At 49.3% G+C, this 27,772-nt stretch overlaps 2 protein-coding genes across 20 annotated transcripts in view; one reads left to right on the forward strand and one right to left on the reverse strand.

The window, feature by feature from the left end:
• Acox3 (acyl-CoA oxidase 3, pristanoyl) overlaps positions 1-1,750 on the reverse strand; it is a 54,198-nt gene extending 52,448 nt beyond the window's left edge. The window contains exons 1-2 of one of the 3 annotated variants that reach the window (XM_087584420.1): positions 1,613-1,750; positions 752-960 (exon numbers count right to left, since the gene is read on the reverse strand). The gene's annotated coding sequence lies outside the window, so the exon portion shown is untranslated. 3 annotated transcript variants of the gene reach the window in all.
• Trmt44 (tRNA methyltransferase 44) lies at positions 739-25,602 on the forward strand. Of its 17 annotated transcripts, none has more exons than XM_087583175.1 (11): positions 739-904; positions 8,596-8,710; positions 9,891-10,110; positions 11,772-11,840; positions 12,731-12,838; positions 13,502-13,573; positions 15,905-16,011; positions 16,939-17,122; positions 17,962-18,400; positions 20,071-20,187; positions 24,371-25,198. In XM_087583175.1, the coding sequence occupies exons 2-11, from the start codon at positions 8,664-8,666 to the stop codon at positions 24,598-24,600; spliced, it is 1,593 nt and encodes a 530-aa protein (XP_087439301.1). In that variant the 5' UTR covers positions 739-904; positions 8,596-8,663; the 3' UTR covers positions 24,601-25,198.
• The last annotated feature ends 2,170 nt before the right edge of the window (positions 25,603-27,772 follow it).

Raw genomic sequence — 27,772 nt, forward strand, 5'->3', positions numbered from 1 at the left:
TTCTTCAGAATTCCAGCGCAGACTAAAGACCAGGAGCTCCCTGGGAATCCTCAGGACCACAGCCCCAAACTGGGACTGCTGTGACATCCAACCTCATGGACTGAGCAACTACTGGATTCTTGGCCTCTCCAGAGTGAGACAGCCACTGTTCTATTGCCTAGGCCAGATCTGTAAGCCAACCTAATAAATTATATGTACAAATATCACATGTATAAGATGCACACACACACACACACACACACACATATTCATTCTACCAGTTCTTTCCCTAAATTATACATATAAAATCACATGTATAAGATACACACACACACACATATATATATATATATATATATATATATATATTCATTCTACCAGTTCTTTCCCTAAATTATACATATAAAATCACATATCATAGGCAACGAGAATGGATTTCTTCTTATATTTTTGGTTGTGAGCCTAGCCTTTAACGGCTGAGCCATCTCTCCAGCCCAGTGGATTTCTTCTTAATTAAAAATATCTGTGGGGGGCTGGGGATTTAGCTCAGTGGTAGAGCGCTTACCTAGGAAGCGCAAGGTCCTGGGTTCGGTCCCCAGCTCCGAAAAAAAGAACAACAACAAAAAAAAAAAATATCTGTGGCAAAGGAGCAAAGTGCTTTGGTCTAGATCCCAGATCCCCACCAGCTCCCAAAGATCCCATGCCACACGAGGTCACCAACATACCCACACTGCCACAAATGAAACAAACACATGCCACAGAGCCAAGTTACCTTTGCTCCGGTCTCTCAATAATACAGTTTACCAATCTGGTGGACTTTGCTTTGCCACCCCGTTTCTCAGAAGCAACTACAACTGGGATACCGGGCATTGTCTGCCACGAACGTTCCTGGGACTCAAATCAGGCACTTGGGATGCTTCCTGAGGTAAGTGGCAGCTTCATTATCATGGTTCTGACACAACTTCCCTCCAGCCTGTTAATCTATTGAAATTTTTAAAAAATTATGAGGCCGTAGTTCTGGTTTGAAGTCCTATATGGATATCCCCAACAGACCAGACCCAAGCAACATAGAGTCATTAACATCATGGTAAGGTTTTCCTCTCTGCTACAGTCTTACAAAAAAGTAGCAGAAAATCGGACCTTCACCAGTCTGTTTCTTGTTTCTGTTCCTCTTTTTGTTCCCATTTTTAAAAGTCAGTGTTATGCTGGACATAATGAACTGGCTTATGGTCCTGACTGATGCCAAGACTGAGACAGGATAGAGTTCAAGGCCAGCCTGGGCAACTGAGACCCAAACGGAGAACTAAGGTCTCCGGTGTAGAGCAGCAGAGCACTTCCTAAGAATTCGCTAGATCAGAGTTCAATGCACTTGAAAAGTATAAATAGTGCTCTGCTCGGGGACAGTGAGGAGCAGACCTCGGACACTATAAACAAATTCAACCTACAACTAACTGTTCTGTCTGTCTTGGGATACCTCTCCGCCGCAGGGCAGAGCCTAATAAACTGAGGTCACCTCGTTTTTCCACTAGCGAGTATGATGTCGGGTAGAGTGCAAACTCTAGCAGTCACCCCAGCCCTGGGCTCCCACAAACCCTGTTCTGTCTGGAATCTCCCGAGCCCGGTAAGTCCTCACCGCCCGGATCCAGCTTGCGGTCGGTCCGTGGTCCTAGTACTGGCGTCGGTCCGGCAAACACTGTTGATCAGGAATGTCCAGACCTCTGAGGGTGGAGCAGGTTGGTGGTGCCGCCCCGGCCCCATCCCGGAACGTGACGTCATCCCTCCCTTGACTCGGGTTGCTGCTGCCTGAAGCCTTGCGTCATCATGCTGCGCCGCGTCGTCGCCAGGGAAACGCAGACGCTTCCAAGAGCTCAGCTCAATGTGGTTTCGGGTTTGGAGATAAAGGATTTCATCCCGGTCGCCTTCTGCCTGGTTAGAGGCCTCGGGCTTATTCAGAAACCGCCTTCCGCAGAGATGTCATGTTTTGGTCCAGGCCTCTCATGGCTCTGGGAGCACTTCCGGGAGAGTTGGACCGCGGCTCCTTTAAAGTGCACTTTACTCAGAATTCCCAGGTGACCTTCCTGCCAGGAACTCCTAAATAGTGCTCTGATTGGCAGATTTCCGAAGAATCTTGTCTCAAGCTCTGCTGGGGGTGGAGTGGAGTAGGGATTGAAGCCAAGTGCAGACAAAGAACCAAATGGTACTTGGTTATTTGCTAGAGGAAGCCGGTTTTCCTTTGAAAGGGACTAAAATGATGGAAAAGGCGTTAGGGGAAAGAGAAAGATGCTGAACTCTATTTCAGAGACAGGTTTGAAGCATTGGGACCAGACACAAGTGGACTCTGCCTCTGTCAGCCGGGGCTGGGAGCTGTTTGCTGAATTGAATAACTACTTTGTCCGTACCAATTATTGCATTTATAGCTCTAACTCAGAACACGCTTTCAGTCACAGGTGTCAGTGGGGCTTTTCTATTGGAAAGTAGGGCATCCTGCACATGCCTCATGAACTCACAGTGGAGAGGACTGACTCCAGAAAGAGATCCTTCAACCTCCAGGAGCATTCCCTGGTACATTTGTGCCTGCACACATTACACAACAACAACAACAACAACAACAACAACAACAATAACAATAAATCGTAGCAGTGATAGCAAAGGGAAATGACTGAAGGGATGGGCAGCCTAAAGAATGAAATTGTTCCCACCATAAACACACACCAAATATACTCAGATAAACCATCCTTCCTACCTGGTGTGCAGTTGTCACAGTGCCTCCCATCACCAAGCAGGGGAACCTGACAGCATGGGCAGAAGACAACAGTTACCAATCCTGGATGTTCTGCTCTAGTCTAGTCTAGAAGTTTCCAGAATCAGAGAAGCACTCCTACCCAGTCACCTTCACAGTGCCTGAACAGCTCGTGAAAATGTCTTCTGCCTTGCTAAGCAGTCTGAATGGACATTCAGTCTCCACCAGCATTTACAGCTTGAACTCTGTCATCGCAAAGAGTCCTTGAGTTCGTAGAGCCGTCCAGAATGGTCTGCAAGAATACATGCTATTGTTTTTCCAGAGTTAGAGAGTAACAAGGTACCCATTCATGACAGAATTCATGTATAGCTCACAAATGTTGTCCAAACACAGCTAATAAGAAGTTGTGTTCATGTATTAACATGAGGAAAACATTGCTTTCTTGGGAATTATCAGTTTAGATGAACAGTAGGGAGACCGACTCCCTAAAATTAAAGTTTTCCTTGGGAACAATTAAATTGCTATCTGGGATATGTGAGCCAAGATGGATCATAGGCACATGAACAGATCAGGAGTATAAGGATTGTTATAGGGGTTCTTTGGGTAAACGGGTTCTTACCCCTGAGGATAGATAAAAAGGGTGGTGTCCCCCTGAGGCTGGTGGCAGTTGCTGTACCGGCATCCTTAGGGAAGGAATCTTGTGCAGTGTGGTGATTTTGTTAAGAGGAGAAGGTTACCTAGAATCATCCCCGGGTCTCTGGACTCTGTTTTGTTAAGAGTTTATTGACAAATTAACTTCATTTGATTCTCATTCAGGATTCCCCCCAGGAGTAAGAGTGAGAAGGGACATTTTCAAGCAGTTTTAGGAGCAGGAGGAAGGGTGAGAGTTACAATGGCTGTGGCAGTGGAGTTGGATGGGTGGGAAGAGAACTCTTGACTGTCAGTTCCATGGAGGATAGGGTGTCGTTGCAGTGGGTAAGCATGTAGAGGAAACTTAGAAAGCATGTTCCAGATCCTTCTCACCCTCCCAGTGTGCATTCATCCCCCCCACTCTCTCTCAGCTCTCCCTACCCTGCTTCCACTCTTCAAGTCTCCAATTCTCAGGGCAGGATCAGCAAGTTTGGATCCCATTGCTCCACTCCTTATTTCGTTCTATGGCAACTGGTTAAAGACTTGCCCCAACCCAAGACTTCTCTTGCAATACCAGCACTGTGGGAGCTGAGGTAGGAGGCTCACAAGTTTTAAGGCAGGCTGGCTGACTTAACAAGATCTTGTCAAATCAATCTATCTCAGCTCTGGCCTGGCTTACTTCAAGATCTCTTGGTGGCATCTACCTTTGATCTCCAGCTTCTTTGCAACTCTAAGGCCCTGTTCCTGGGTCTTAAGACACCCCCAAACCTGCGTGTGACAGATAATTCGTTGGTCATCTCAGCGTTGGACCCAGGGGACAATGAGACTGCAGGATGTTGAGGAGAGGAACTAAACTTTGGTAAATTAAACTGTCCTTGTGGGCAGGCTGCTAAAATTTGGAAGGGTTTCACATTACAGAGAAAGAAAGGGGTTTGCCCTTGCCTCATTTCTTAGCTACTTCCCGATATGACTGCCAGAAAGAAGATCCAAGTGCAGTGGCACACAGCTCCAAGGGAGCTGGGGTGAGAGCAGGACTCATCGGACAATGACCTGTCGGTGTATTCAGGAGCCCTGTCAGCAGAACCCACTCCTGCTCTGTGGTTGCAACCTTTGCCTCCACCTCCTCCCAATGCCCCGCCATCCCCTGCTGACATTTTAGTCGTTTGTTCTGTTGGCTGTCACTGGCATGCAAGTATTTTCACATTTCTGTTTGGTGGTGGCAGTGTTTGAGATGGTCACATGTAGCCTGGACTGGCATTAAACTTGCCTTGTAGCTCAGGATAGCTTTGAACTCCTGATCCTTCTGCCTGGTATACAGGTATGTGACAACACACTTGACATTGTCACAGTTTATTCCCACACTCTAGTCACTTGCCTCTCAACGTACTTTCCCTGTCACCACCACACCTCCAGAATTAGTTCAAGATGCCAGGGGAAGGGATGAGGAACAGTCGCCACACCACCCAGTGAGAACCGGGGGTGAGGTTTAGCACCAACCATGGCTGGGGACACCTCTGCCAGGACCACCCACAGTAACCTCCCAGTTGTAAACTCCTGTACAGCAGTGGGCAGCCAAAAAAAAAGAGTGCTGGGTTGTAAGATACACATATAAAGGTTGAAGCCTTTCTGTCATGCTTTGCTCCTGGTGTGAACCAGGGGAGGGGAAAACCCCAATGTAAACCCAGCCATTTGATCCGAGGGGTCATGAAGCTGAAAAGAAAAGCTCTCGGGAGTCAAAAGAGCTTCTGTGGGAACAGGAGAGCACTGCAACCTCATCGTGCGTGGCCTGACTGATCACAGCTTACCTGACGAGCTTCAGACCGCAGGTAACGTCACATAAAGCATCTGTCACAAGAGCTTGCAACAGGGCTTGGCATCAGCTACTTGGTGAAGACGCACAGACATGTTTGTGCTGGCTCCTTACCTGGATTGCTGCAATCACAAGCAATCCTCTCTCCATAATCTCTGTTCCAGGAAAACACATGGTGGGAAGAGGGAAGTGGGAAGCCATGTCTTTAAACATAGAAGCCGTAGAAACCATGAGAAAGCCCAGAGTGTCGGGGAAAGTATAGTTAGGCCTTAGTATGTGCTCAAGGATCCTAGTGCCATAATGCTGCAAGTTAATGGTGTTCCTTTGTGAAGGTGGGGACCGGAAGTAAACAAAACTGGGTATAAGAAGACACACGCAACAGTGGGAGAAGTGCCTGGGGGAGTTTCTAGTTGGTGCAGGAAGCCCTGCCTGGGGAGGGACAGTTTACTAACTCCAAATGCGAGAGAAGAGCTGGAAATGTGTAACCCAGGAGGACGGCCCTAAGGCTGAGTGGCTCTTTGGTTTGGAGAACTAAAGACCATGTGACAGGATTCAGTGAGTAGAGGAAGAAGGTGGACAAGGAGGTCGGGTTGACAAGGGAGAGGGACTGTGTGTGGTGCTGGGGGGTGCTAGCAGAATAAACAGACACCTAGTTCGGTGAGATAGTTTCCCATAAGAAACCCACATCATCTGCCAGGACATAATCAATAGATGGCACTTCCTCTTCCCTAGGCAGTGGCTTCTGGATTCCCCAACTTTGCTCCAAACCTAACCCTACAGGTCTCTCAGTTCTCTTCCGTGTCCTTGTGATAGGCTTCTGTGAAATAGGAACTGAAAGATGGTATGGTTACACATGTGTAATCCCAGCACTTAGGAAGAAGACGCTGGAGGATCACTACCTCCTACATATATGAAGAAATGCAATCAGCCTGGCAGAAGTGAAGGCATTCTATTTTCATTCAGATATGTGTGTGTGTGTGTGTGTGTGTGTGTGTGTGTGTGTGTGTGTATGAGCAGGCACATGTACTTAAGTGCAAGCACACATTGAAGACAGAAGGGGGTATCCAATTCCTTGGAGCCAATTACTGGTGTTTTGAAGCTGCTGGCTATTGATGTTGGACTCTGAGCCCCAGTTTTCATGATTGAGCACCAAATGTTCTTCTGTGTGTTTGTGTGTGTGTGTGTGTGTGTGTGTGTGTGTGTGTGTGTGTGTGTTGGGGGGGGTTGTTTGCTTTCTTTTGCGAGACAGATTTTTCTCTGTGTAGCCCTAGCTGTCCTGGAACTCACTCTATAAACCAGGCTGGCCTCAAACTTGGAGATCTACCTGCCTCTGCTTCCCCTGGTTAAAGGTGTGCACCATCCCCCGGGAGAGCAGCACATGTTCTTAACAGCTAAGACATTTCACCATCCCCCTAGGAGTGAGGATATTCCAAAGAGACATGTGCCCTCTAATTTATCGATCAGACAATAGAAAAGATGGCACTCAGCTGGGCCTTTAAGCCCAATGTTCAGGAGACAGGGGCAGGCTGATCTCTTAGTTCGAGACCAGCCTGTTCTATAGAGTGAGTTTCAAGCCAGTTGGAGCTACCTAGGTAGATTCTGTCTCATTTTTTTTTTTTTTAAAGCGTGAACTGGGAATTCGAGGCGTTTCACCACACCATCTGTTAATTCATATTTTACTGATGCAAGTTACAAGGGTATGAAAGAGACCCCAGAAACCTGTAGGATTAGTTTTGGGGCAAAGATTGGAAAGCCAGAAGCTGTTGCCTGGGAAAGAAAAAGAGACATCCAATAAGTCAGTATCCATGGAGCCTGAAAGCAAAGTTTGTGCGTGTGTAGGAGGTGGGGTGCAGAGACAGAGGAATTAGTGACTCAGTGTGGCACTTCCAATCTCTGATGTGGGCTGGTGTCCTGGCGGAAGGTTAGGCAGGTTCCTTAGGGGAAACTATCCCACTGAGCTAAATACTTTGTTGAGGATCTCAGGTAACAAAGTAAGAACGTCTCTGCTATGGTGCTTATGTTTTCTGATGGCAGCCTTATCTTTTTGGTTGGCAGGAGGTAATGTTCTGCCAAGTTAATATATTCCAGTCAAAGATATATTCCAGTCAAAAACTTTGGCGTCAGACACAGAGGTGGGCAATGCATGGCTATGAAGGAGCTAAGCTGGCTTTGGGTCTGCATTCCAACTCTTCACAATATGAAGTTGTAGTCATCCGGCTTTGTAGAATCCTCCACATAAGTGTGGCTTTCTGTGTGAGAGCATCAGTTCCATCTTGTTTGCTCAAGTAATAATGCTCTCTCTATCCTCTCCGTATTATTAGCTTTGCCGTGGGACAGGTAGAACCTATGGGACAAAACTTAATTTTGGGGGTGTGAGATGGATGTACCGTTTGGGAACTCTTATTTCCACGGAAGAAAGCAAGCGGAGAAGAGGCTGTGCGTTCAGCCTTTGAGGATCCCAAGAGACTGTATTCTCAGCGGAAAAAACTCTGATCAGCCCTAGTCTCAGCCTCCGCCACCGCCCCGCCGGAGGTTACCGGAGGGCGGGTCTTCCGGCTCTAATTCCCATGAGCCAATGCTCTTCCGGGTCGCGTCATCCCAATGCGCCGAGAGCGCAGATATGGAGGAGCTCCGTAGAGTGCCGCTAGACGACCCTGATTCACTGCTACCCGGAGGTTTCTGGGCCGCCGTTACCGTGTGGCTGGAGAGGCCACAGGTGGCCAACAAGAGGCTGTGTGGCGCCCGCATAGAAGCCCGTGGGAGAACTTTGCGGCCCAGTGCCCAGGCGGAGTGTGGACCGCGGCAGGGACAGGGGCACGGGCTGGAGAGGGAACCGGGACAGGGATCTAGGGCGGACCGCGAAGGCACCGCTCCCGCGGCTGACCTGGACTTGCTATGGAACCGAGTCTCCCAAAGCCTCGTCCACTCCAATCCGGAAATACTGACCTTCTATGGCCCCTCGTTGGGTTCTCCTCCTGAAGCCGCGCAGGAGCTCGACCTGGTTCTCAGAACCGTCATCCCGAAAGCGAGCCCTCACTTCCCCTTTACAGAGCCGAAGAAAGAACTGGTGGTGCAAGGTAGGAGAGTAGTGGGAAGAGCGCAAACAGACTGAAAAGCTCTCGATTTTTGAGACAGGGTCTTATATGGCCTGGAATTCGCTATGTGTAGCAGGCTGGCCTCAAACCCACAGAGATACACCTTCATTGTCCTCCCAAGTGCTAAGATTAAAGGAGCGCGTCTGGCCAGCTCTGGCCTTGTATTTTCTAAGTGCTGGCTATAATGATGTGTCCAAAGTGTAGAGCCCTTCTCCCCAGCGACAGACAGCCACTAAGGATTGTAAAGCATCACTCTTGTGTTCATTGCTGCTCAGTTCTATTTCTAAGGGATCTGTTTAGAGCAGCTATGACCTGATGATGGCTTTGTCTTTTTCCCTCAGATGTTTCCAGTGGGAGTGTCACCTTTTTGCCCTTGGAAGAAGATAATGAGGAGAATTTGGAGGTTAAAATGAGCAATGTGTATCAGCTCCGTCTCCATCACAGCGAAGGAGAATGGTAAGAGCTGGATACTGCTCTGTTGCACCACTATGTGTTGCCCATCCCAGACATCCTATCTTCAGACAGCTGGAAAGCCAAGGTCTTATGTTGACGGGCTGGTCACAGATGTACACTGTAATCACCACTCTGCTGGTTCCTGGTGCTGGTCCAGGGTTGGGGATCACAATGTAGCCAGAGTCCTCAATCTCTACATTCCATATACCATTTAGGGTCTACAGCAACTAGCTGGGATACTTTGCTAGTCAGCTTTCTGTTGCATAATACCCAAGGAAGATAACTTAAGGATGTTTGAGAGCCAGTGAAATGACTCTGCATAAAGGTGCTTGCTTCAAATCTTACAAGCTGAGTTTGATCCCTAATTCTGTGAGCTGTCCTCTGTCTTTTACTTACACACACACACACACACACACACACACACACACAGAGAGAGAGAGAGAGAGAGAGAGAGAGAGAGAGAGAGAGAAATGTGTGTATATAATTTTAAAAGGGTATCAGGTTTTAGTTTGTGATCACTCCCCTGTTTGGTTTTGGGGGCTGTAGTGAGGAACTAGGAGCATGAGTTAAAACTTCTCACTCAAGGCAGCCAGAAATAAAGAGGGGGCCCATGGACAAATTCTGCCCTTAAGAGCTCACCCCCAACCCAACTCCCTGCTTTCTCCAACAAAACTTCACTCACCCTCTAAGCCCCCATCATCCCTAATATCCCTTAAGCTGAGTGTCTCTATGAGTTAGCCTGTTGATGAGGTTGGTCTGTCATGGTACATTCACTTCCCAAAGGCCCCATCTTAGAGCTCAGCTGAATTGGGGACCTAGTTTTCAACACAGGAATCTTTGGGGAATATTTTAAATCTAGACCAAATTCACATGAACTCTAATCCCATCATCATGCTGCTATTAGTATATCTTGGTCCAGAGTAGCGGGTGGCATATCCTGTCACAGTTTAGAGTCCCTCTTATAAAGTGCAGGTTTGTCATTCGGAAGTAGAACACCTGCCCATCTTGGGCCTAGCTAGGTCCTGAGTTTGATACCAGCAACAACACCATGCACATGTGCGCACATACACACACTGAGAGAAAGAATGTTGTACTTACGGCTCCGTTTTGGAAAATAAACATGTGACTTAGGAATAAGAATTGAAGCCAGCACTTCTCATTGGTATTTCTCTTATTTTTGAAGGTTCATATCTGTTTTAATTTTCTGTCCAGAGAGGTGGCATTCGGATGGTGTTGTCTACCCCAAGCCTACCTGGCTTGCAGAAGAACTGCTGTCCAAGCTGGCCAGGTGGGCAGTGGAGAACAGGAAGAGCGAGTTTAAAAGCACACTTTCCCTGGTCTCCGTCCTGCGCTATGGCAGGATGTACCAGGAGCTCAAAGAGAAGTACAGAGACATGGTAAAGGTAATGCTCAAGGCGTGTTCATAGTCCCCTCATTTAACAAGTGACATGGCAGGTGCCTGCCAGGGAGACTCCGTTGCCTGTGGGCTTCCTATCTACTTCAGGTATCACACTGAAATCCAACTATGGGTACACATAGTGCAAACCAAGAAGATGTTTGGGTACATTTTTAAAACCAGAAGTAAACTTTTTCACGTTTTTCAAGAACTCAGAAGGGAAATTTTAATCTAAAAATCAATAAACATTGTTAGTTACCATATTATAACATTTACTTTTTTTTTTATTTCATTTTTGTTTTTTGAGACAAGGTTTCTATGTAGCCCTGGTTAGCCTGAAATTCATGGTCCTTCTGCCTCCTCCTCCAAGTGCTAGGGACCCATGTATGTGCCACCGTGTGGGTCTGGCTGGTTTAAGAGAAATTATTTTAATTTTTAATTTATAGATGTGTCTCTGTATAGGGATATGTTCATACACATGCAGTTTCCCATAGAGACGTAATAGGGTGTCAGATTCACCTGGGGCTGGACTTAGAGGCAGTGGCAGTAAACTGCCTGACTTGCGTGTTGAGAACCAAACTCAGATTCTTTGCAAGATCAGTAAGCTCTCAACCTTTGAGCTGTCTCTCCAGCCCTGGCCTCATTAACTTAAAGGTATTTCTAAGACAGTCACTCTAAAAAAAAACAGTCATGTACTTCATGACAATATGAACTTGAGTTAGTCCTTGCATTATAAGGCAAAGTAGCCCAAGCCACAGGCTTGGATCCTCAGTGATTCATTTAGAGATATGGTTCAGATCTATACAACAGCTGGGCTCCCTTCCCCTGAAGGCCCTGGCCCTGGGAGGGTCTTCCATCCCTCTGGTACTCTAAATACCTTTAAGGAGGTGCTCCTGCTTTTCAGCCTTTAAACTATTCCCAGGACGTGGTGATGCATTGCATCATTTACTGTACCTGACCATTGTGTAGATGGCTGACTCTGGAGATGTCTTGACTGTCCTGCCTCTGTATCATAGAGCCTGGCCCTGAGCAGTTAGCCCAGTCTCGTAAGTCTGGTCTGTGGCCGTCTGCACCATTCTCATATTTCTTCCTCTGAGTGCTTGCATGAGTGTGAAGGGTACATGTACCTGTGCATGCACATGCAGAGTTGGGCCCTCCATCGTGAGGGTCTTACACTGAACCTGGAGCTAGGCTGGCAGTTAGCAAGCTCCAGTGAGCCTCCTGTTCCCACTGACCCAGGGCTGGGACTACATGGGCCTCATGACTATCCGTGACTTTTTATGTGGGTACTGAGGATTTGAACTCTGATCCCCAGGCTTGCAAAGCAAACACTTTACCCACTGAGGCACCTCCCTAGCCCTGCTCCTCTCCCTCATCTCATTAGTCATTGTCTCTATACAGATGAGCTGACTTTTTTCTGTGACTGACACTAGTCTATAGTGCTGATGCTTTGGATCACTTTGTACAGGACACAATCTGTCCGTTACAAGCAGCGTAGTAACTGTTTTTTGTATAAAGCACTTATTGCAAGAAATCAACTGTGAACTTGCCTTTAAAATGAAAGTACCTTTATTTATTATATGATTAGTTTGGTTTGATCTAGGCTGTTTAGAGATATTTAAATTGTTGATTTCACAGCTATTTACATATTCTCTGAAAACATTTTAGGTTTGGCCTGAAGTAACCGATCCTGAAAAGTTTGTATATGAAGATGTGGCCATCGCTACATACCTGTTGGTAAGAATATTCGCAGTGTTCACACTCACATGGAATGTGTGACGTTTGCCTCTCGAAGGTGCTACTATTTGGGGGTAGAGCATTCACCAAGTCAGGACTTGTGTTTTTCCTTGCTGTGAAATGATTTCACATCCTGCATGACTCATGCAGGAACACAGAGCATGTGTGAATCAGGAAGCTGGAGGTAGGAGGGCAGACGGTCAGGCGTTGGTTAGTGAGACACAGTTGTCACTGTGGAGGCACCAACAATCCAGTGCTGTTCAGCTGTGGGCTGGGCCTCTCTCCCCTCGTCCATCCTTAACTTGCTGGCTGGCCAGCTCAAGTGGATGCTTCTCTTCTCAGCACTTTTGATTTTCTTATCTGTACAGTGGTTAAACTAGAGCTTCCCTGTTTCCCTTTAACTTGTAGTTCTCTTAGTTTGGAAAACAGGGTTATTTTGGTTGTCAAGGCATGTAGAAGTAAAGGAGAAACACTGAGTCATCTTGGTGTGCTGGTGACCACTGGATGTAGATGCCCTTTTTCTGCTAGAAGGAAACCAGGGCCTTTTATGTGCTGAGCTCAATTGGTACCACTAAGCTGTACCTCAGTCCTGAATAAATCAGGGGAGAGCAGTGGGGGCTGTGGGGTGTGGGTGTGTCCTAGTGTCCCCTGGGCCAAAGACCCCGTGTGTGCTGCTCATTTGTGTCACCTTCATGGGAGCCCTGGGGTCTTGAAAGAAGTTACTCCACCCCCAGTTCTCATACCCTAGTGGCATTAGCGTTTGGGTCCTTCCTTTTCTTTCTCTTTGTAATCTTTGGGCCAGAACCCAGGGCCTTACAAATCCTGTTAGGATTGATCTGGAATAGAATGAGTCAACATGGGAATTGTGTTTACTTTGTCTTTTTCTTCAGATCCTATGGGAAGAGGAGAGGGCTGAGAAGGGCATCACCACCAAGCAGTCTTTCGTGGACCTGGGGTGTGGAAATGGCCTTCTGGTCCACATCCTGAGCAACGAGGGGGTGAGCACAGCTATGTTGCCTTTTCTCAAGCTTTCTCTGGGTTGGGCAAAGGGGCCTCCATGTTTTTTTTATTTTTTAATTATTTTAAGGCAGTGTCTTAGAGTGTAACTTGACTAGCCTAGAACTTGCTATATAGTACAGGTTAGCCTCAAACTCACAGAGACCTCTCTGTGACTCCACCATATTCAGCTACACCCAGCTCCAACATTTCTTGATGCTGCAGCCTGGCTCATTTGCAGTGGCATCCCTGAAAGGGCCTGGAGGCTGAGTCTAGGGGTGATGGGAAGGTTCCATGGCTCTGCCCAAGTTGGAGAAGAATAAGGTTGGAGTCAAGGTGCGCGGACTGTGAGGGGGCTGGTCACAAGCTTTCCTTCCCCACCATGTCCGCTGAGAACTGGCTCTGGATGTGTCCTTAGGACACAGGCTACTAAGGTCCCTTTTAAAGGTCTGTGATGATCGCTGGTGGGGTGCAAGTTCTCACCAACCACGCAGGTGTGCAATGTTGCCAAGAGTTGGGAGCTGTCCCTCTCCCAGATGCCAGGCACATCTGCCCTTTTTATGTGGCAGTGGCAGATTTATGTGTGCCTGCAGATTTGTTATTTTTGCTAACTTATACTGTAATGGTCCAAACTTAACTCATAATTTCAAAACTTCTCATCTCAGCATCCAGGCAGAGGGATTGATGTCCGAAGAAGAAAAATCTGGGACATGTATGGACCCCAAACTCAGCTGGAGGTACTGCCCCACCCCTCAATCTAGTAAGAATTGTCCCCTAGGGTCAGCTGTTGGCAGGAGTGCTTCTGGATTTAGCCCCTACTGTCTCACATGCTGCCCACAGCTGCCACTGGACCTGTCCTGCCTCCCCACTGCCCCCCATGCCCATAGCTGCCACTGGACCTGGCTGCCCCCCCTCCCCCCCTGCCCACAGCTGCCACTAGACCTGCCCTGATCCCCCGCTGCCCCCCATGCCCACAGCTGCCACTGGACCTGGCTGCCCCACACACTGTCCCACACACTGCCCACAGCTGTCACTAGACCTGCCCGCCCCCCCGCTGCCCACAGCTGCCACTGGACCTGCCCTGCCCCCTGCTGCCCCACACACGCCCATAGCCATTGCTCTATCTGTAGCAGGAAGTATAGCTTTAGAGACTGTTGCATTTTCTGTCTCATCTCTTTTTCAAGTTGGGGTAATGGGACAAAGGCTTTGAGGGGCAGGGAGCTCACTGCAAGCCCCTCAGCTCTTACTTTTCCTTCTTTACTCATGGTTGTTTTCCCAGGGGTTCATAATTGCTTGTAGATTCACATTACAGGAAATTTAGCCAAGCAACCTGGTGAACTCCTGTAATTCTGACACTTGTAGAGACAGAAAGATCAATTTAGTTCAAGGCCAACCTGGGTTTCGTGAGACCTTTACCTTAAAAAAAGGAAGAAAATTGAGAAAATTTTTAGGGCTGAGTGTGGTGGCATCTGTCTTTAATCTCAACTCTTGGGAGGCAGAGGCAGGTACATCTCTGAGTTCTAGGCCAATGTAGTCTACATGAACAGGTTCCAGTCCATCTGATGCTAATAGTTAGACATTGTCTCTAAAAAGAAGGAAACTTTAGTCTCCATTTTGAGGACTGTTGGCATGTGGCGGGTGCAGAGCGAGCCCTGCAGGTGGATGTGCAGTCCATGCTGGCTGCAAGACTGACAACCAACAGGAGTTATTTGGCAGATGTCAGTGTTACTGCCCTCTGCTTGGTAGGGACTTTAAACTGTCCCAGTGTGTCTTAGGGTTTTATTGCTGGGAAAAGACACCCCAACCAAGTTCTACATCTTGATGTAAAGGCAGGCAGGAGACTTCCTTCCACAGGCAGCCAGGAGGAGGCTTATTGCCACAGTGGGTGGAGCTTGAGCATAGGACCTCAAAGCCAACTCCACAGTGATGCACTTCCTCCAACAAGGCCACACCTCCTAATAGTGCCACTTCCCATGGGCATACTCAAACTACCACATAGTAGTGAGTCCTGACTATAGGAAGTGCTGATTGGTATGAAGGGCTTTCAGGAATTGTGTAGAGGTTTGAGCTGTTCGTTAGGGATCTTTAGCACCTGCCTCAGCCCCTTCCATGAGTCACCCTGATGTGGGAACCCCATCTAGTTTCAGTGCAGGTATTGAGTATGTGAGGTGGAAGCCATCTGTGTTGTATTGCACTCTGCCTGAGCCTGTGGCCCTGAGCATTTCATGGGTTGCGTGCTGCTGCCGTTCATAGTGTATTTCCAGCTGCAGTCGTGGGTTTCTCTGAAAGCTCTGACTGAAATCCCATCTATTGTGGCTTAAGCATCTTTCCAATCCCTGTTCAGTGGGAGTGTATTTGGAATCTCAGATTGTCTGGAGTTTGTGCATAGAATGGGATGGTTGCAATTTGCTGTATTCAGAAGGCCTTTTGTAAAGCAGGTCTAATTGTTTCCAGGACCCCATGGCCTAGTAATGGCCGTCCAAAGTATAAGTAACTTCTTGACTCATGAAGGACAAATGGGCACATATAAGTGCAGAGGTTAAAGGTTTGTTTCCCTATGTGGTTATGTATATGGCAGTCGGACTGTGTACATTCAGTGTCTTAGCATCAGTGTAAACTTGTCATGAACCAGCACCTCCGTAGCTGTGATGCTCCTGCTGGGAGGGATTATTAATTTGAGACTGGCAGTTGACCACCAGGAAGGGTGCTGTACAGAAACTATGAAGGGTGGTGTGGGTGAGATGTCACAGCTGAGAGTTCCCTGACCATAGACAGAATAGCCTAGAACTTGTGGGCTCATTTGGTTACCAGCTGTTTCACTGTTGGATACTTTCTGTGTTTATGCAGGGAAACAAATTAAGTCATCAGAAAAGTGCTGTTTTGAGGGACTCAAAAAGTTGCCAATGATTTGTGTCCTTGGGGACCAACTATGGGCAGAATAGTCACCTTCTTTTAGTGAGCTGGGCACAGAGGAGGCCTGGGAGGGTCATGTGGTAGGTGGACTGTGGCCATAGCCCAGAGCTTCTGGTGCATGGACTGACTGGTTCAACTTGTGTGACATTCTTAAGGAAGGTTCCATCACTCCAAGTGACAAGACACTGTTCCCTGGTGTTGACTGGCTGATTGGTAACCATTCTGATGAGCTCACCCCGTGGATCCCTGTCATTGCAGCCAGGTAAGCAGGAGAGATGGGTGGCTGTGTCTTCTGAGCATGTGTCCTCCATAGCACCCTGGCCACTGAGGCACTGACATGGTAACTCAGGAGTGTTGAAATGACGGCAGCATATACACTGAGTACATTTAAATCTACCTGCTTTCTTTCGAAACCGTGCCTATTAATAAACCTAAGCCACACACATGCCTCCAACATGTTCTGTTGGCTCCATTGATTCCACTGTTATCATCTCTATGACATTTCTAACCCATGTGCTTTTTCTTTTTTTAATGTTCTTCTGATTTTGGGGGGTTTGTTTTGAGGGGAAATCTTTCCTTAGACAGACCCTTTGCAGCAGTCTGCACCTTACAGACCACTGAGGAGTCTGAGACACAGGGCCTTCAGCCCTGCTTCCCTTAGTCTTATATTGGGCCTCTCCCACCACCAGAACTCTTTGAGTTTGGCATGCTTCTAGCTCCACTCCAGGTCATGTCTGAACTTATCTTTGCTGCATCTGTCTTGGTTTCTAATACCTACCTGAAGTTCCAGCTCTGGAGAGCTAAAATCAGAGGGCCAGAGTAACTGCACAGGAAAATTATCTTTTATTAATTCAATATTTTATTGCAAAATAAGATGTGCTGCATAGTTTTTAGAGACCCATGGGAAAGAATCTCAATATGGTGGCTATGCTTTTTACCCCAGCACATTGAAGGTTGAGGCAAGGAAGTCAGGAATAAATAGTTCTTGAAACCTTGTCTCAAAAAAAAAAAAAAAAAAAAATCCGCTCATTTATAGATGTAAGAATTGCCAGGAACAGCCTAGGACTCAGTCCTGTGTTGCTTGTGCATGCTATGGTGAGCCTGTCTACCTGGGTCGGGCTGGGCTCCTTGGGTCTTCCTGGCTCTCTGCTGGGCTCCTAAACATTTCCTGGGTTTCTTCCTTTTCCAGGTCTTCCTACACCTGTCGGTTCTTCGTCCTGCCCTGCTGTTTTTTTGACTTTGTAGGGCGATACCGGCGGCGGCAAAGCAAGAAGACACAGTACCGAGAGTACCTGGACTTCGTGCTGGAGGTGGGGCTCTCCTGTGGCTTCCACGTACAGGAGGACTGCCTCAGGATTCCGTCTACCAAGCGGGTATGTGCCAGGGCAGGTCCAGGGCCTGGCAGCTCTGTGTGCTTTGCCTGGAGCTTCTTCAGAGCTCCTTCGGGCCTGTCCTCAGGCCGACAGCTTTTCCCCCAAATGCTATGTCGGCAAATCTGGCTCCTCTGAGTGGGCTAAGGCTCAGTCTGGGGTGGCAGACTTGTGTTTCACGGCTGCAGTTCCACTGATTGTCACTGATTCCTAAGGAAGCTCATGCAGTCTCTGAGCCAGTGTTGCAGTTGGATGATCTGCATGGTGCCCAGTAAGTGCTGGTGGGGACCAAACACATCAGATGCTGCTCAGCTCCAAACGCAGAGCCCATGGTAGGGCTGAGCAGCCTTAATGGACTTCGTTGGCCCTCTTTGCTGGTGTGCACTTTAACTTTGGAGTTGATGATCAGAAAAAAAATGCAGAGGAAGTTCCCTAGATGCACTGGGCACCTACATCATGCTAGCAGGTTAACACACAGCCCACTCTCTCACAGACCTCAGAAACCTTCATTGGTAAACTGTGTTATCCCTGGATCAAGGGCAGCTCCAGTAAGGACCACTGGAGCTAACTTGCACCTTCCTGCATCCACATTCCTCAGTAGTTTTTATTGTTGTTGTTATTATTAAATCATTTCTGTTGGTATCTGTTCAAAAGAATAAGGTTTTTGGAGCTAAGGGTATTCTTTAGAGGGGATAGCTTCCCAGCATGTACTAGGCCTTGGATTCCATCTCTAATACAACCAAAAGGCTCAAGTAAGGATTTCTTTCTTTTCATGGTATAATTTGTACTTTAGCAAAAGTGTGCTCCAGGAGTGTTGAAATTCAATGTCTCTTCAAACACAGGTCTGCCTCATTGGGAAATCCAGAACATACCTGCCTTCTGCAGAGGTCTGGATGGATGAGCAGAGAACACGATACCTGCACAGCAGACAGGGCCTTCCACAGAGCCTGCCTGGTGGGGGACATGCACCTTCTGTACCCCAGATTGCTGCTCACGATGACGATGCTGGTCACCAGGACAGTCACAGGACCTTTGATGCTGGGGCTGAGTGCATGCCAGAGGGCCTGGCTGCTGAGCGAGGAACAGGAGCCCCAGCCACAGGACTCTGGGTGCCTGGGTTCTGCCCTAGAGAAAAGGCTGAGCGTGTGAGGAATTGTGCTGCTCTCCCTCGAGACTTCATTGACCAAGTGGTTTTACAGGTGGCAAACTTGTTGTTAGATGGAAAGAGGTTCAACACGGGAAACTCTGAAGCCGGGAGTCTGAAGACCTGGAATGGAGGAGGTAGGCCCCCACTGAGGCAGGCTCACTGGCCATTGTGGACTCTGGGTCTTCTGTAGCTCAGCACACTCAGCTGGGAGTGAACAGCTGACCACAGTAGCATCTGATTGTTCATTGGCTGGAGCCTGCACATTGAGAGAAAACAGGCAAAGTAGGGTTGCTGTTACAGCAAAGGCTGTCAGAGCTTCCAGCTGCACCTCTTTCCTGTGACCACCAGGAGGCGGTATGGGGCCATCTGCTGACCAGAACCAGCGTTACACCTGAAGCTGAGAACGTTGCCTCGTTCTCTCCCCACACAGGTGCAGGTGGCCCCCAGCATAACTTAAAGCACAGTGGCAACACTTGTCCTTGCCACATCCTCATCTGTGATTGCTGGGTCCAGGTTTCTTCCCTTTATCCTCTCATCTCCCACATGTGGCATGGCAGGACCTTGTATGTTCCCCTTCAGAGCTAACCAATCCTGGGAGCCTCCACTGGCCAGAGTGGTCTTGGCTCAGGTGACCATATAACTTAAAGATTCAGCACTCTGCAGATGCTAATATAGGGTCTTTGCAGAGGGAGGCAGGCAAGGTTTCCCACCAAGGCTGAAAGAGCAAAGGGAGCTCTGGGATGGCAGCAGGGTCAGGTTCCTGAGTGTACTGTACAAGCCAGATCCCTGTTTACCAGAGGAAGTGATGGGAACTGGGGGCTGTTGGGCTATGCCTGGGATGGAAAGCCACGAGCAGGATGGGCCTTCCTGCAAACCTAGGTCCAGAGATGGCTCTAGGGGCTGGGTCTCACCCTGCCTGCTACCAGGAGGAGTGTTGGGTGGGGACCATACTGTGCCTGATGGGTATCTGGAGGCCTGTGTTTATGAGACTCTCGGGTACCCCTGGGTGTGTGAGGAAGGTGTGCCTGGGCCTCTGAGGCTACCCATGGCCTTTCCCCTTTCTTCCTGATAGAGGCCTGGATATCTCCCTCAGTAAACCATTGCTGGACACTAAGAAGGAGGCCCTCCAGTCTGGGTCAGTGCTGCTACTGCTTAAGTAATAAGGCTGGAGGCTGGGCTGTCTTTAGTCTCCAGCTCTAGGAGGCACAGGTGCACTGAAAGGTGAGACCTTTGGCAAGTGCACCCAGGGAGACCCATTGTCATCTAAATTGAAATAGACTTCATTGTCACTGGGTGTCTGGTCAGGGTGTTTTCATGTCTCTGCAGGGTCTTGAGCAGCATTGTGAATGAGAGAGACCTCACTGTGATATCTGCAACTCTGTGTCACTCCTGCCATACCAACCCCACCTGTGTGCCTGGCTTAGGTGGGCAGTGCCCTGCAACGCTCTGACAGCTTGCAAAAGGCACAGCTAGAAGCTTGTCTGTTGGTCTTTGCCCCTCAGCTCTGAGCCATATCTCCTGGGGGTTGGGCCACCCACCATATGTTGGTAGACTTACTTGATGCTCAGCCTGCATAGTGGAAGCATGTGGTCCTGAATGCTGGCACACTGTCACTGTGGCTGGGGTGACTGTCACTCTCATGTCCTGTGGTTGTATGGTATGGATTCATTAAATTGCACTCACAGGGTCCTGCAGCTGAAGCACACTTGAGGCTTCAGGATTGGCTTTGGCTTTAGGACCCAACAGTCTCTGTTGATTATAGGCTTGTAATCTAGGCTATCTGTGGAAACCTGCTTTCCCACAGGGAGCCTTTCCTTGGCAGAAGTGGCTGCAGAACTAAACTCAGAAACGCTGCAGCAGCTGAAGCGGGAGTGTGGAGGCCTACAGACCCTGCTCAGGAATAGCCATCAGGTGTTTGAAGGTAAAATCTCTGAGGTCGTCATACACTGTCCTTCCTGCTTGTCCCCTCTGGGTTCCTCTGCAGGTTCCTCCTGTGCATCCCGTAGCACTTGCTTTCTGTCCCCCATGGAGGGGGTTGTGATACTCAGGGGCAGCCTAGATGTTCAGAAGAACCAAGTGGACAGTACCCAGGTCACCACCAGCTTATAGCGTAGAGTGAAGCCATAGCTAACTTTCTCTCTAGACACACTCCAGCCTCTACTCAGACTGCCAGTGCCTTGGTCCAGAAGCTCCTGTCTAGGATATACCCCTGAACTCCCATTACTTTGTGATACCTGTTCCTCACACAGAGAAGGTGGTTAGTTGAAAAGCCTGCTGGCTGCATCTTGTGTCACCACAGAATATGGTTTACTTCTGCCACCTGCAACAAGAAGCATGTGGAGCTGTAGAGCCCACCAGTCAAGCTGGGGACATGAGCCTTCTAGTCTCTGCTTGATATCTTCAACACTGGATTCCATACCTCCAGAGATAAAAGGGAGCATTCCTCATGGGCTGTGGCTCAGTTCCTGTCCTGCAGGAGTGTTTAGTCTAAGGATGGAGAGTGGAGTATGACAGTGTCTGCCCAGAGGCCTGAAGTGTAGAGACAGCACTGTAAATTCATGAGTGTGTAGGAATAGCACCAGGCGAGAAGAGCTGCAGGAGCCAAGTCCTCTCACCAGCTCTCTCCGCAGGCCACTCCTACTTCATGGGGTGTGTGCATCTCCTCTAAAAGTGTGTATGCCCCATGTCTCAGTTATGGTTACTATTGCTGTGATAAACACCATAACCAAAAACAACTTGGGGAGTATCTTAGTTAGAGTTTTACTGCTGTGACCAGATACCATGACCAAGGCAAGTCTTATAAAGGACAACATTTAATTGGGGCTGACTTACAGTTTCAGAGGTTCAGTCCAGTATCATCAAGGTGGGAACATGGCAGCATCCAGGCAGGCATGGTACAGGCAGAACTGAGAGTTCTACATCTTCAAGAAAGCCAGGAACAGACTCAGGCAGAGCTAGGAGGAAATGTCTTCAAGCCCATGCTCACAGTGACACACCTACTCCAACAAGGCTACACCTCCTAATAGTAGCATTCCCTGGGCCAATCAGACCACCACAGGGATGAAGGAGCGTATTTGGTTGACATCAAGTCCATTGAGGAAAGCCAATATAGGACCTCAAACCAGTGAGAAACTGGAGGCAGTAGTTGATGCAAAGTCTGTGGAAGGGATGCTGCTTACCAGCTTGCTCTCTATGGCTTCCTATAGAACCCAGGACCACCAGCCCAGGGGTGGTTCTACCCATATCAATCACTAGTTATGTAAATGCCCTGCAGGCGAGCCTGCAGCCCATCTTCTAGAGGCATTTTCCCAGTTGAGTTGCTACCTTCCGGATTACTATAGCTTATGTCGGGTTGACATTAAAACCAGCACACCCCACCTGGAGTGCATTCACCCCGGGCACTTCCGCACTGTCTCGCATTACCGTTGTGCCTTCGCTACAAGTATCCTCTCAGGCTCAGTTTCTCAGGCCTTTCTTAGGAGGTGGTGCTCCAGTCAGGACTTGGAAACAGGTTGGGCCTTAATCCAGGAAGGGCCACTGACTGATGATGATAGGGAATGGGGCCTTGATGGGGGGGACACGGGTGTTGGAAAGTTGTCCCAGTCTCATCCACATACATGAAAGACAAGGTGTGTGCTGCCTCATACATCTGTCCAGTGTACATGAGAACATGGGTGCCCGGTGCTCCTGAGCATATATGTACTTGCTGCCCGTGTGTACACATGGGAACACGGGTGTCAGGCACTCTCTCATGTGAGGCTACGACTGTATGAGTCTACACAGCTGCCCTTGGGTGGTCCAATTGTCCTTGAGAAGTTAATATGGTTCTGTCCAGCCAACTGGCCCTCACTTGGGTGAATACTGCTTGTGGGTAGGTGCAGGAATGGCCTGACACCCCCCTGGAGGCATTACTGAAACCAAGAGCCCCACACCCAGATGTCCAGATGAACCGTCCAGTGCCCAGGATCTGTGCTTACTTAGAAAGCTTTAGTCAGTTAAAGTACTGCAGCCTGAGGGGCCTCACGTTTTCTTTGATTTTGTGAAGGATGGTCGCTCCTGTCTAGTCTAAATATGCATGTATGGGGTTAACCACCTTTCTGTGCAGTTCGCTGTGGGGGGCAGTTATTTTTGAAGTCATTTCTGAGTAGAAGACTAGGGATCCAGCCACGTGAACGTTCTCTCTGCGGTCATGCAGAAAATATGTGCTGAAACTGGGGCTTATCTCTGGATGATGTTTTGTTTTGCTTTAAGCTAATGTGGCTCTGGCTGGTCTGCTCCTGAGGAAGCTAGCTTTCAGATTTCAGATGCTTTAAGGTTGGCTCATGTACACAGTGTCCTGTACCGTATCAGAATTGACCCTATCTTGACTCTGCCCCTTCCTGGGGCCTTCATGGTTGTTTCTTCTGTCTTTCTGTCTTCTGGTGAGGCTGGATATAGCTCAGAGGTCACCAGTGAGTTTGACAATCCAGGCCAGGCGAGACCCTAATGCTGGTACTTGTAAAGACAAAGCACTTTTTTCTTTCTTTTCTTTTTTTTAAAGATTTATTTATTTATTTTATGTATATGATTGCACTGTAGCTGTCTTCAGACACACCAGAAGAGAGCATCAGATCCCATCACAGATGGTTGTGAGCCACCATGTGGTTGCTGGGATTTGAACTCAGGACCTCTGGAAGAGCAGTCAGTGCTCTTAACCGCTGAGCCATCTCTGTAGCCCCTTGGTGCTCTTTCTGTTCCCTGGTTCTCAGCTTGTGCTAGTGAGAGGCTACTGATGTGGAGCAGCTGTTGAGCAGAGCCTCTTTTGCTGCTTTGCAGTCCAGCAGGAGGCATGAGTTGGGGATTGGGAAGGCAACAAATTTGTTCCTGTGATTCCGTGTTAAATTACTAGCACATTTCCCAGAGGAGAACTGTTGGTGGTCTGACTTGGATGGATGGTATGTGCCCTGGAGGGCCACCCATCTTGGTGCCTCACACCATCTTTCCAGAGTGAGGGCTGTGGGGCCACCAGGGAGCTGACTGCCTGGCATCCTGGTATAAACTGGGAACATAGGCACACTGCATCCTAGATGCCTAGCTACCCCTCTCTAGGCCTCTGCTGTTGTTCCTTTTTGGTCTTTACTGACTGGGTCTGACCACATGACCCTTGCAAAGAGTGCCCCATTGTGTGGCTAGGCAAGCTACTAGTTCATAAGCATCCAAGGAGGTTCTCCTGCTGGCCCCATGTCCAGAGTGACGACCCAAGCCAGCATTCAGGGCAGGCTTCAAGTCCCCTGTTGACCTTGGATTGCTTAAACATGTCAGAACTTCCAGCAGGGACAGGGACTTCTGGCTACTTACAGACAAGTGTCCTGGCGCTTCTGGGAGATGCCCTCAAGGCTCCTCTGAGCACAGTTCAGAGAGTTCTGGGCCCACAGTGACAGTCCTCGTCTGTGGTGGGAGGCTCTGCTCTGAGAAACTTCTCTCAGAGTCCTGAAGTGACCCTAACCTGGGCTTTGGTTCAGGAAAGACAAACCTCAGCCCAAGGGAGGTGGTTGCATGTGGTGTCACTTGACTGGGGGCTTCAAGCCATCCCTGAAGACGGAACCCCCCCTGTGTCCTATGTGCCATAGGGTCCTCTCAGGACTCACTGCTCAGGTTTCCAAGGGAAATATTTACTTCTGACAGCAGCCAAGCTCACTGGGGCCATAGCACAGGGGAATCCAGAGCGGACAGGAAGCTGCATTCACTCATACACATTTGGTTCAGTTCTGAAAGTCAGTGAGCCAGAGTTCCTCAATGAGGCACTTTTGTTCCTCCTGCCACTCTGGCCACAGGTAGTTTTTCAGGACTGGGGAGGGGGCTGGAAGGTTTGGTTGCTTTGGCTGAGTTTCATACAGAGCTGTTGGCTCCTCAGAATGAAGTGGCAAAGGGCAGCAGGCCACTCTGGCTGTTTCCTGACTGCTATCCACTGTGCATCCAGGTCCCCTGAGGTAGGACTTGGAGCTGAAGGCCCTTGACCCTGTACCCCCTGGCAGGACTCTCCACAAGGTGGCGTTTGTCAGTCCCTGCATACTAATAACACTTAAGGAAAGTCTTAGGCTTTGTCTTTTTGTCCTAAACCTCAGTTCTGAATGGGCGAGTTCACATCCGTGACTGGCGGCGGGAGCTGCAGAGGGAAAAGCCTCCAGAAGGCAAGAGGAGCCTGTCTGCAGAGGTGTTCAAGACTCGAATCTGCTGGTTCTTCACTCACCACCCTGATGGTTGTGTACTGCCTGCTGCCTGTTGCCCCTTTGCGCATGGGCTGGAAGAGCTGCGCCCGTCTCAGACCTTGAAGAAGCAGAGGCAGGCTCCCTGAGTCACCTCTTCAGTGTTCTCTAGCTGTTGGGTTCTGTGGCTCTCCTGCCTGTCTCCCTTATCCTGATGACATCATGTTGGGACTGGGTTGGCTTCAGTCTGACCTGTTGGTATGCAGAACCACTGTCAGTCACTGGTACATGCGGGCTGTGGACTGCTCTGATGCCAGAGCCACCGTGTCAGCCTCTGCAAACATGACCTTCTCATTCCCGGGACTGTGTGCCCCAGGTCTCCTCTGCCGAGGAGCTCCCTGCTCAAGGGATCCCTGTAAGCAGAGGCACAGGGCTTTCTGAGGTCCTTATTGGAGTCCTACAGCTTCCAGAGTCACCCCTGGCCACCTGTGTTCGAGGCATGACTCAGTGAGCATTGCCTCCACCTTATCCTTCTCTTTAGAACATTCTCCCCAGAGGTGTGGGATGGTTTTTCCTTTCAGGAAACATTTCCGTTTGTTTTCAGTTTTAAACAAAAAGGACCGCTCACTGCATCTCAGCTGAATGTCCTGGGGACCAGTCTCTGAAACCCCCCATGTGGTAGAAGTATTTGTGGTGACCAACCTGGTGTCATCTGAGTGGTGAGAATAAAGTCGTTTATTCTGAAGAGCCAAGGGCTCTAGAGCATCCCGGAGCAGGGCAGCTACCATGGGCTCTCAGGCCCAGCTGGTAAGAACCCGCAGAGCTTGCTCCTGCCTCTTCCCTTGACACTTTCGTAGCCCCAGCTCCCAGAGCAGTGATGGCCGTCTACCACTCTCTCGGATGGACTAGGTTGTGTGTCCTCAGGAACTCAGAGAGGAGCAGTCTCTGTCCTCTCATTAGCCCTACCTGTAATTGCCTTTTCTCCCAGGTCCACAGGGGCCTAGAAGCTATAGAGCTCCTTTCCAGCTTGGCCTCTTGTCTGAAAGGCAGCGTTTGGTCTCAGGCCCTGTAGGTGCTTGGAAATCTAATGATTCCCAAGAATTTAATGAGGCAAGGTTCCCAGGGGTATTGGGTCTGGCTTTCAGGTTTTTCTAGAGCCCCATGTTAAGATAGCTAGACTGAGAGGTGGGACAACAGTCTTAGGTTCCCACCTTTTCTAGTTCACAAAGCCTCTTGCCAAAGCCTGGCTTGGTCTGGGAGAAGATACCACAGAAGTGTCTTCAGGATGAGCAGTGGGCTTGCCCCCCCTTCATTGACTCACGCCCTTTCCAGGGCCTGCATTCAGTGAGGACAACTTCCAGAAGCCCCTGCATGAGGATGAGCAGGCTTAGGGAAGTGCTCATGGAGGAGGTAGGCCATACCTAGTCAGTGTGCTGCACTGCTGTTCTATTTGTTAAAGCAGCATTCTACCATGTCAGGGACAGGGACAGAGGAGCAAGTGAGCTCAGCTGAAGGAGTGTGCTAACCCAACTGCCATGCTGGCTGGTGAACACCCATCCCAGGCCTCTGCCCTGCACACACTCTTGTTCATAATCGTGGGGTTTGTCTGGAGCATGGCCTCTTGGTCCCTTTGGTTTCTGAGTCTTCAGATGATTGTGGCCCACAAGATTAGAGCTCAGTGTTGGTGGTGAGAGCTGCTGTGAGTTCAAGAGCACTTACAAGGTAAGGGCATCACCTCTGCTTTGGGTGATGGTTCGTTTTCTTTTGATATGCATCAAGTGGCAGTGGACCTGGAGGCTTAGAGCACTTCGGTAGGACAAGCATAATTTTGCTGGGTCTTTATGCCAGGTCTCTCCTGGCTGCTCCAAGGTATAGCCTACAGCTGAGGTCTCAGCAGACTAGACTGGGGGAGGAGCTGTGCCCATGGTCTCGAGCTGGCAACAGCAGCAGGCCACCTCCTACCTGTGTCACATCACACAAGTGGTGCTCTGTCACTTCTCATTTCTCCTGATAGGAAGCAGGCCATGGGCCCTGCCCACACTCAGAACAGGCTGGTATAACACACAAGCACCAATAAGTAAAGATGGCGGCCCCTTGTTGCCAGCCACACTTCATGTCCAGACTTGCCTCCCAAGCAGCATGACCAAATGTCAGACACAAGCTCTGGGGACAATGCACATTCACAGTCTCTACCTTTTGACTCCACCTTACTCCCAAGTGAGTGAATCATGACCCTCCCCCTAAGCTCACACTCTAGAACTTCAGTCAGCCTGGCTTGGAAACAGCCTTCACTATTGTGGGGCTGGCTGTGTGGGATAGGTACACATCCCAGTGAAGTGATCTGTCTCTGGGGATGAATGCAGACACAGGAAGAAGCCACCAGACCAGAGGCAGAGTGAGTGATGGCCACAAGCCAGGTATCCTGAGAGCCCCTTAAGAACTGGAAGAGCAGAGAGGTTACCCTAGAGCCAAAGCCAGAGTCCCAGAAGTCACTTGGTTTCAGACACTGGCTGGCTTTAAGCTGGCCCAGATAGGTCTCATGGAGCAGAACACCACCTGATGAGACCAAGTAGGAGGCCAGAGGTCATTCTAGCATCAAGGACTATGGCCTCAGATACGTAATGAAAAGGTCCTGGATAGCCAGCAGTGCACTTGGGTCTTAGGCTCAGACTCTTTGGACCTTAGAGGAAAGTTCCAGACTTAATCCTGAGCCACCTGGATGGCCCAAAAAATGGTATCCCCAGTTACCCTTCTACCAGATGACAAGTTGGGAGACACAGATGGCAAGTCCTGTGTCAAGGCTACACAGTAATCTATATCACCAGAGCAGATGGGCTGACATGCTCTGATGCTCAAGTGAACCAGAACCTGCCTGAGACTACAGGTGCAGGGGGTTGTAAAGCTCTTAGAGCATCCCCAACACCACTGCAGGCCCTGGGTACAGAGATGGCTTCAGCAGTGGGGGTGAAACAGATTTCTCAGAACCTTCTGGCTGTTCCCATTAGCTAGTACCCTGGCTAAGTCGGCTAAAACCAAAGTACAAGCCAGAACCATCGCCACACCAGGCAGAAGGGCACACTGAGCCAACTGGAATTCTGGGCTCTGCCAGATTCCAGGGTCCTGGCCAGTTCCTTCTCCCTCAGCCAGGGCAGTTCTGCCAAAGTGCTGAGTGCGCACTTGTGCCACGTGAGCAGAGAAACCAGGGCGGGGGAGGGCTGCAGGCCTGGCTCCTGGCCTCCAACAGAGAGGCTCCAACGGACCCACGTCTGCAGACCTCAAGCCAGTTTTTGAGCGAGTGAAGCCGTTGGAGCTCCAAATGGA

This window comes from Rattus norvegicus, chromosome 14 (assembly GCF_021556685.1).
Source record: "Rattus norvegicus strain SHRSP/BbbUtx chromosome 14, alternate assembly SHRSP_T2T, whole genome shotgun sequence".
Lineage (NCBI taxonomy): Eukaryota > Metazoa > Chordata > Mammalia > Rodentia > Muridae > Rattus > Rattus norvegicus.

Coding starts and splice junctions, on each gene's coding strand:
- Trmt44 (XM_087583174.1), top strand. CDS start 7,780: ATGGAGGAGCTCCGTAGAGTGCCGCTAGACGACCCTGATTCACTGCTA. Junction 8,237..8,595: donor GAAAGAACTGGTGGTGCAAG/GTAGGAGAGTAG, acceptor TTTTTCCCTCAG/ATGTTTCCAGTGGGAGTGTC. Junction 10,111..11,771: donor AGTACAGAGACATGGTAAAG/GTAATGCTCAAG, acceptor AAAACATTTTAG/GTTTGGCCTGAAGTAACCGA.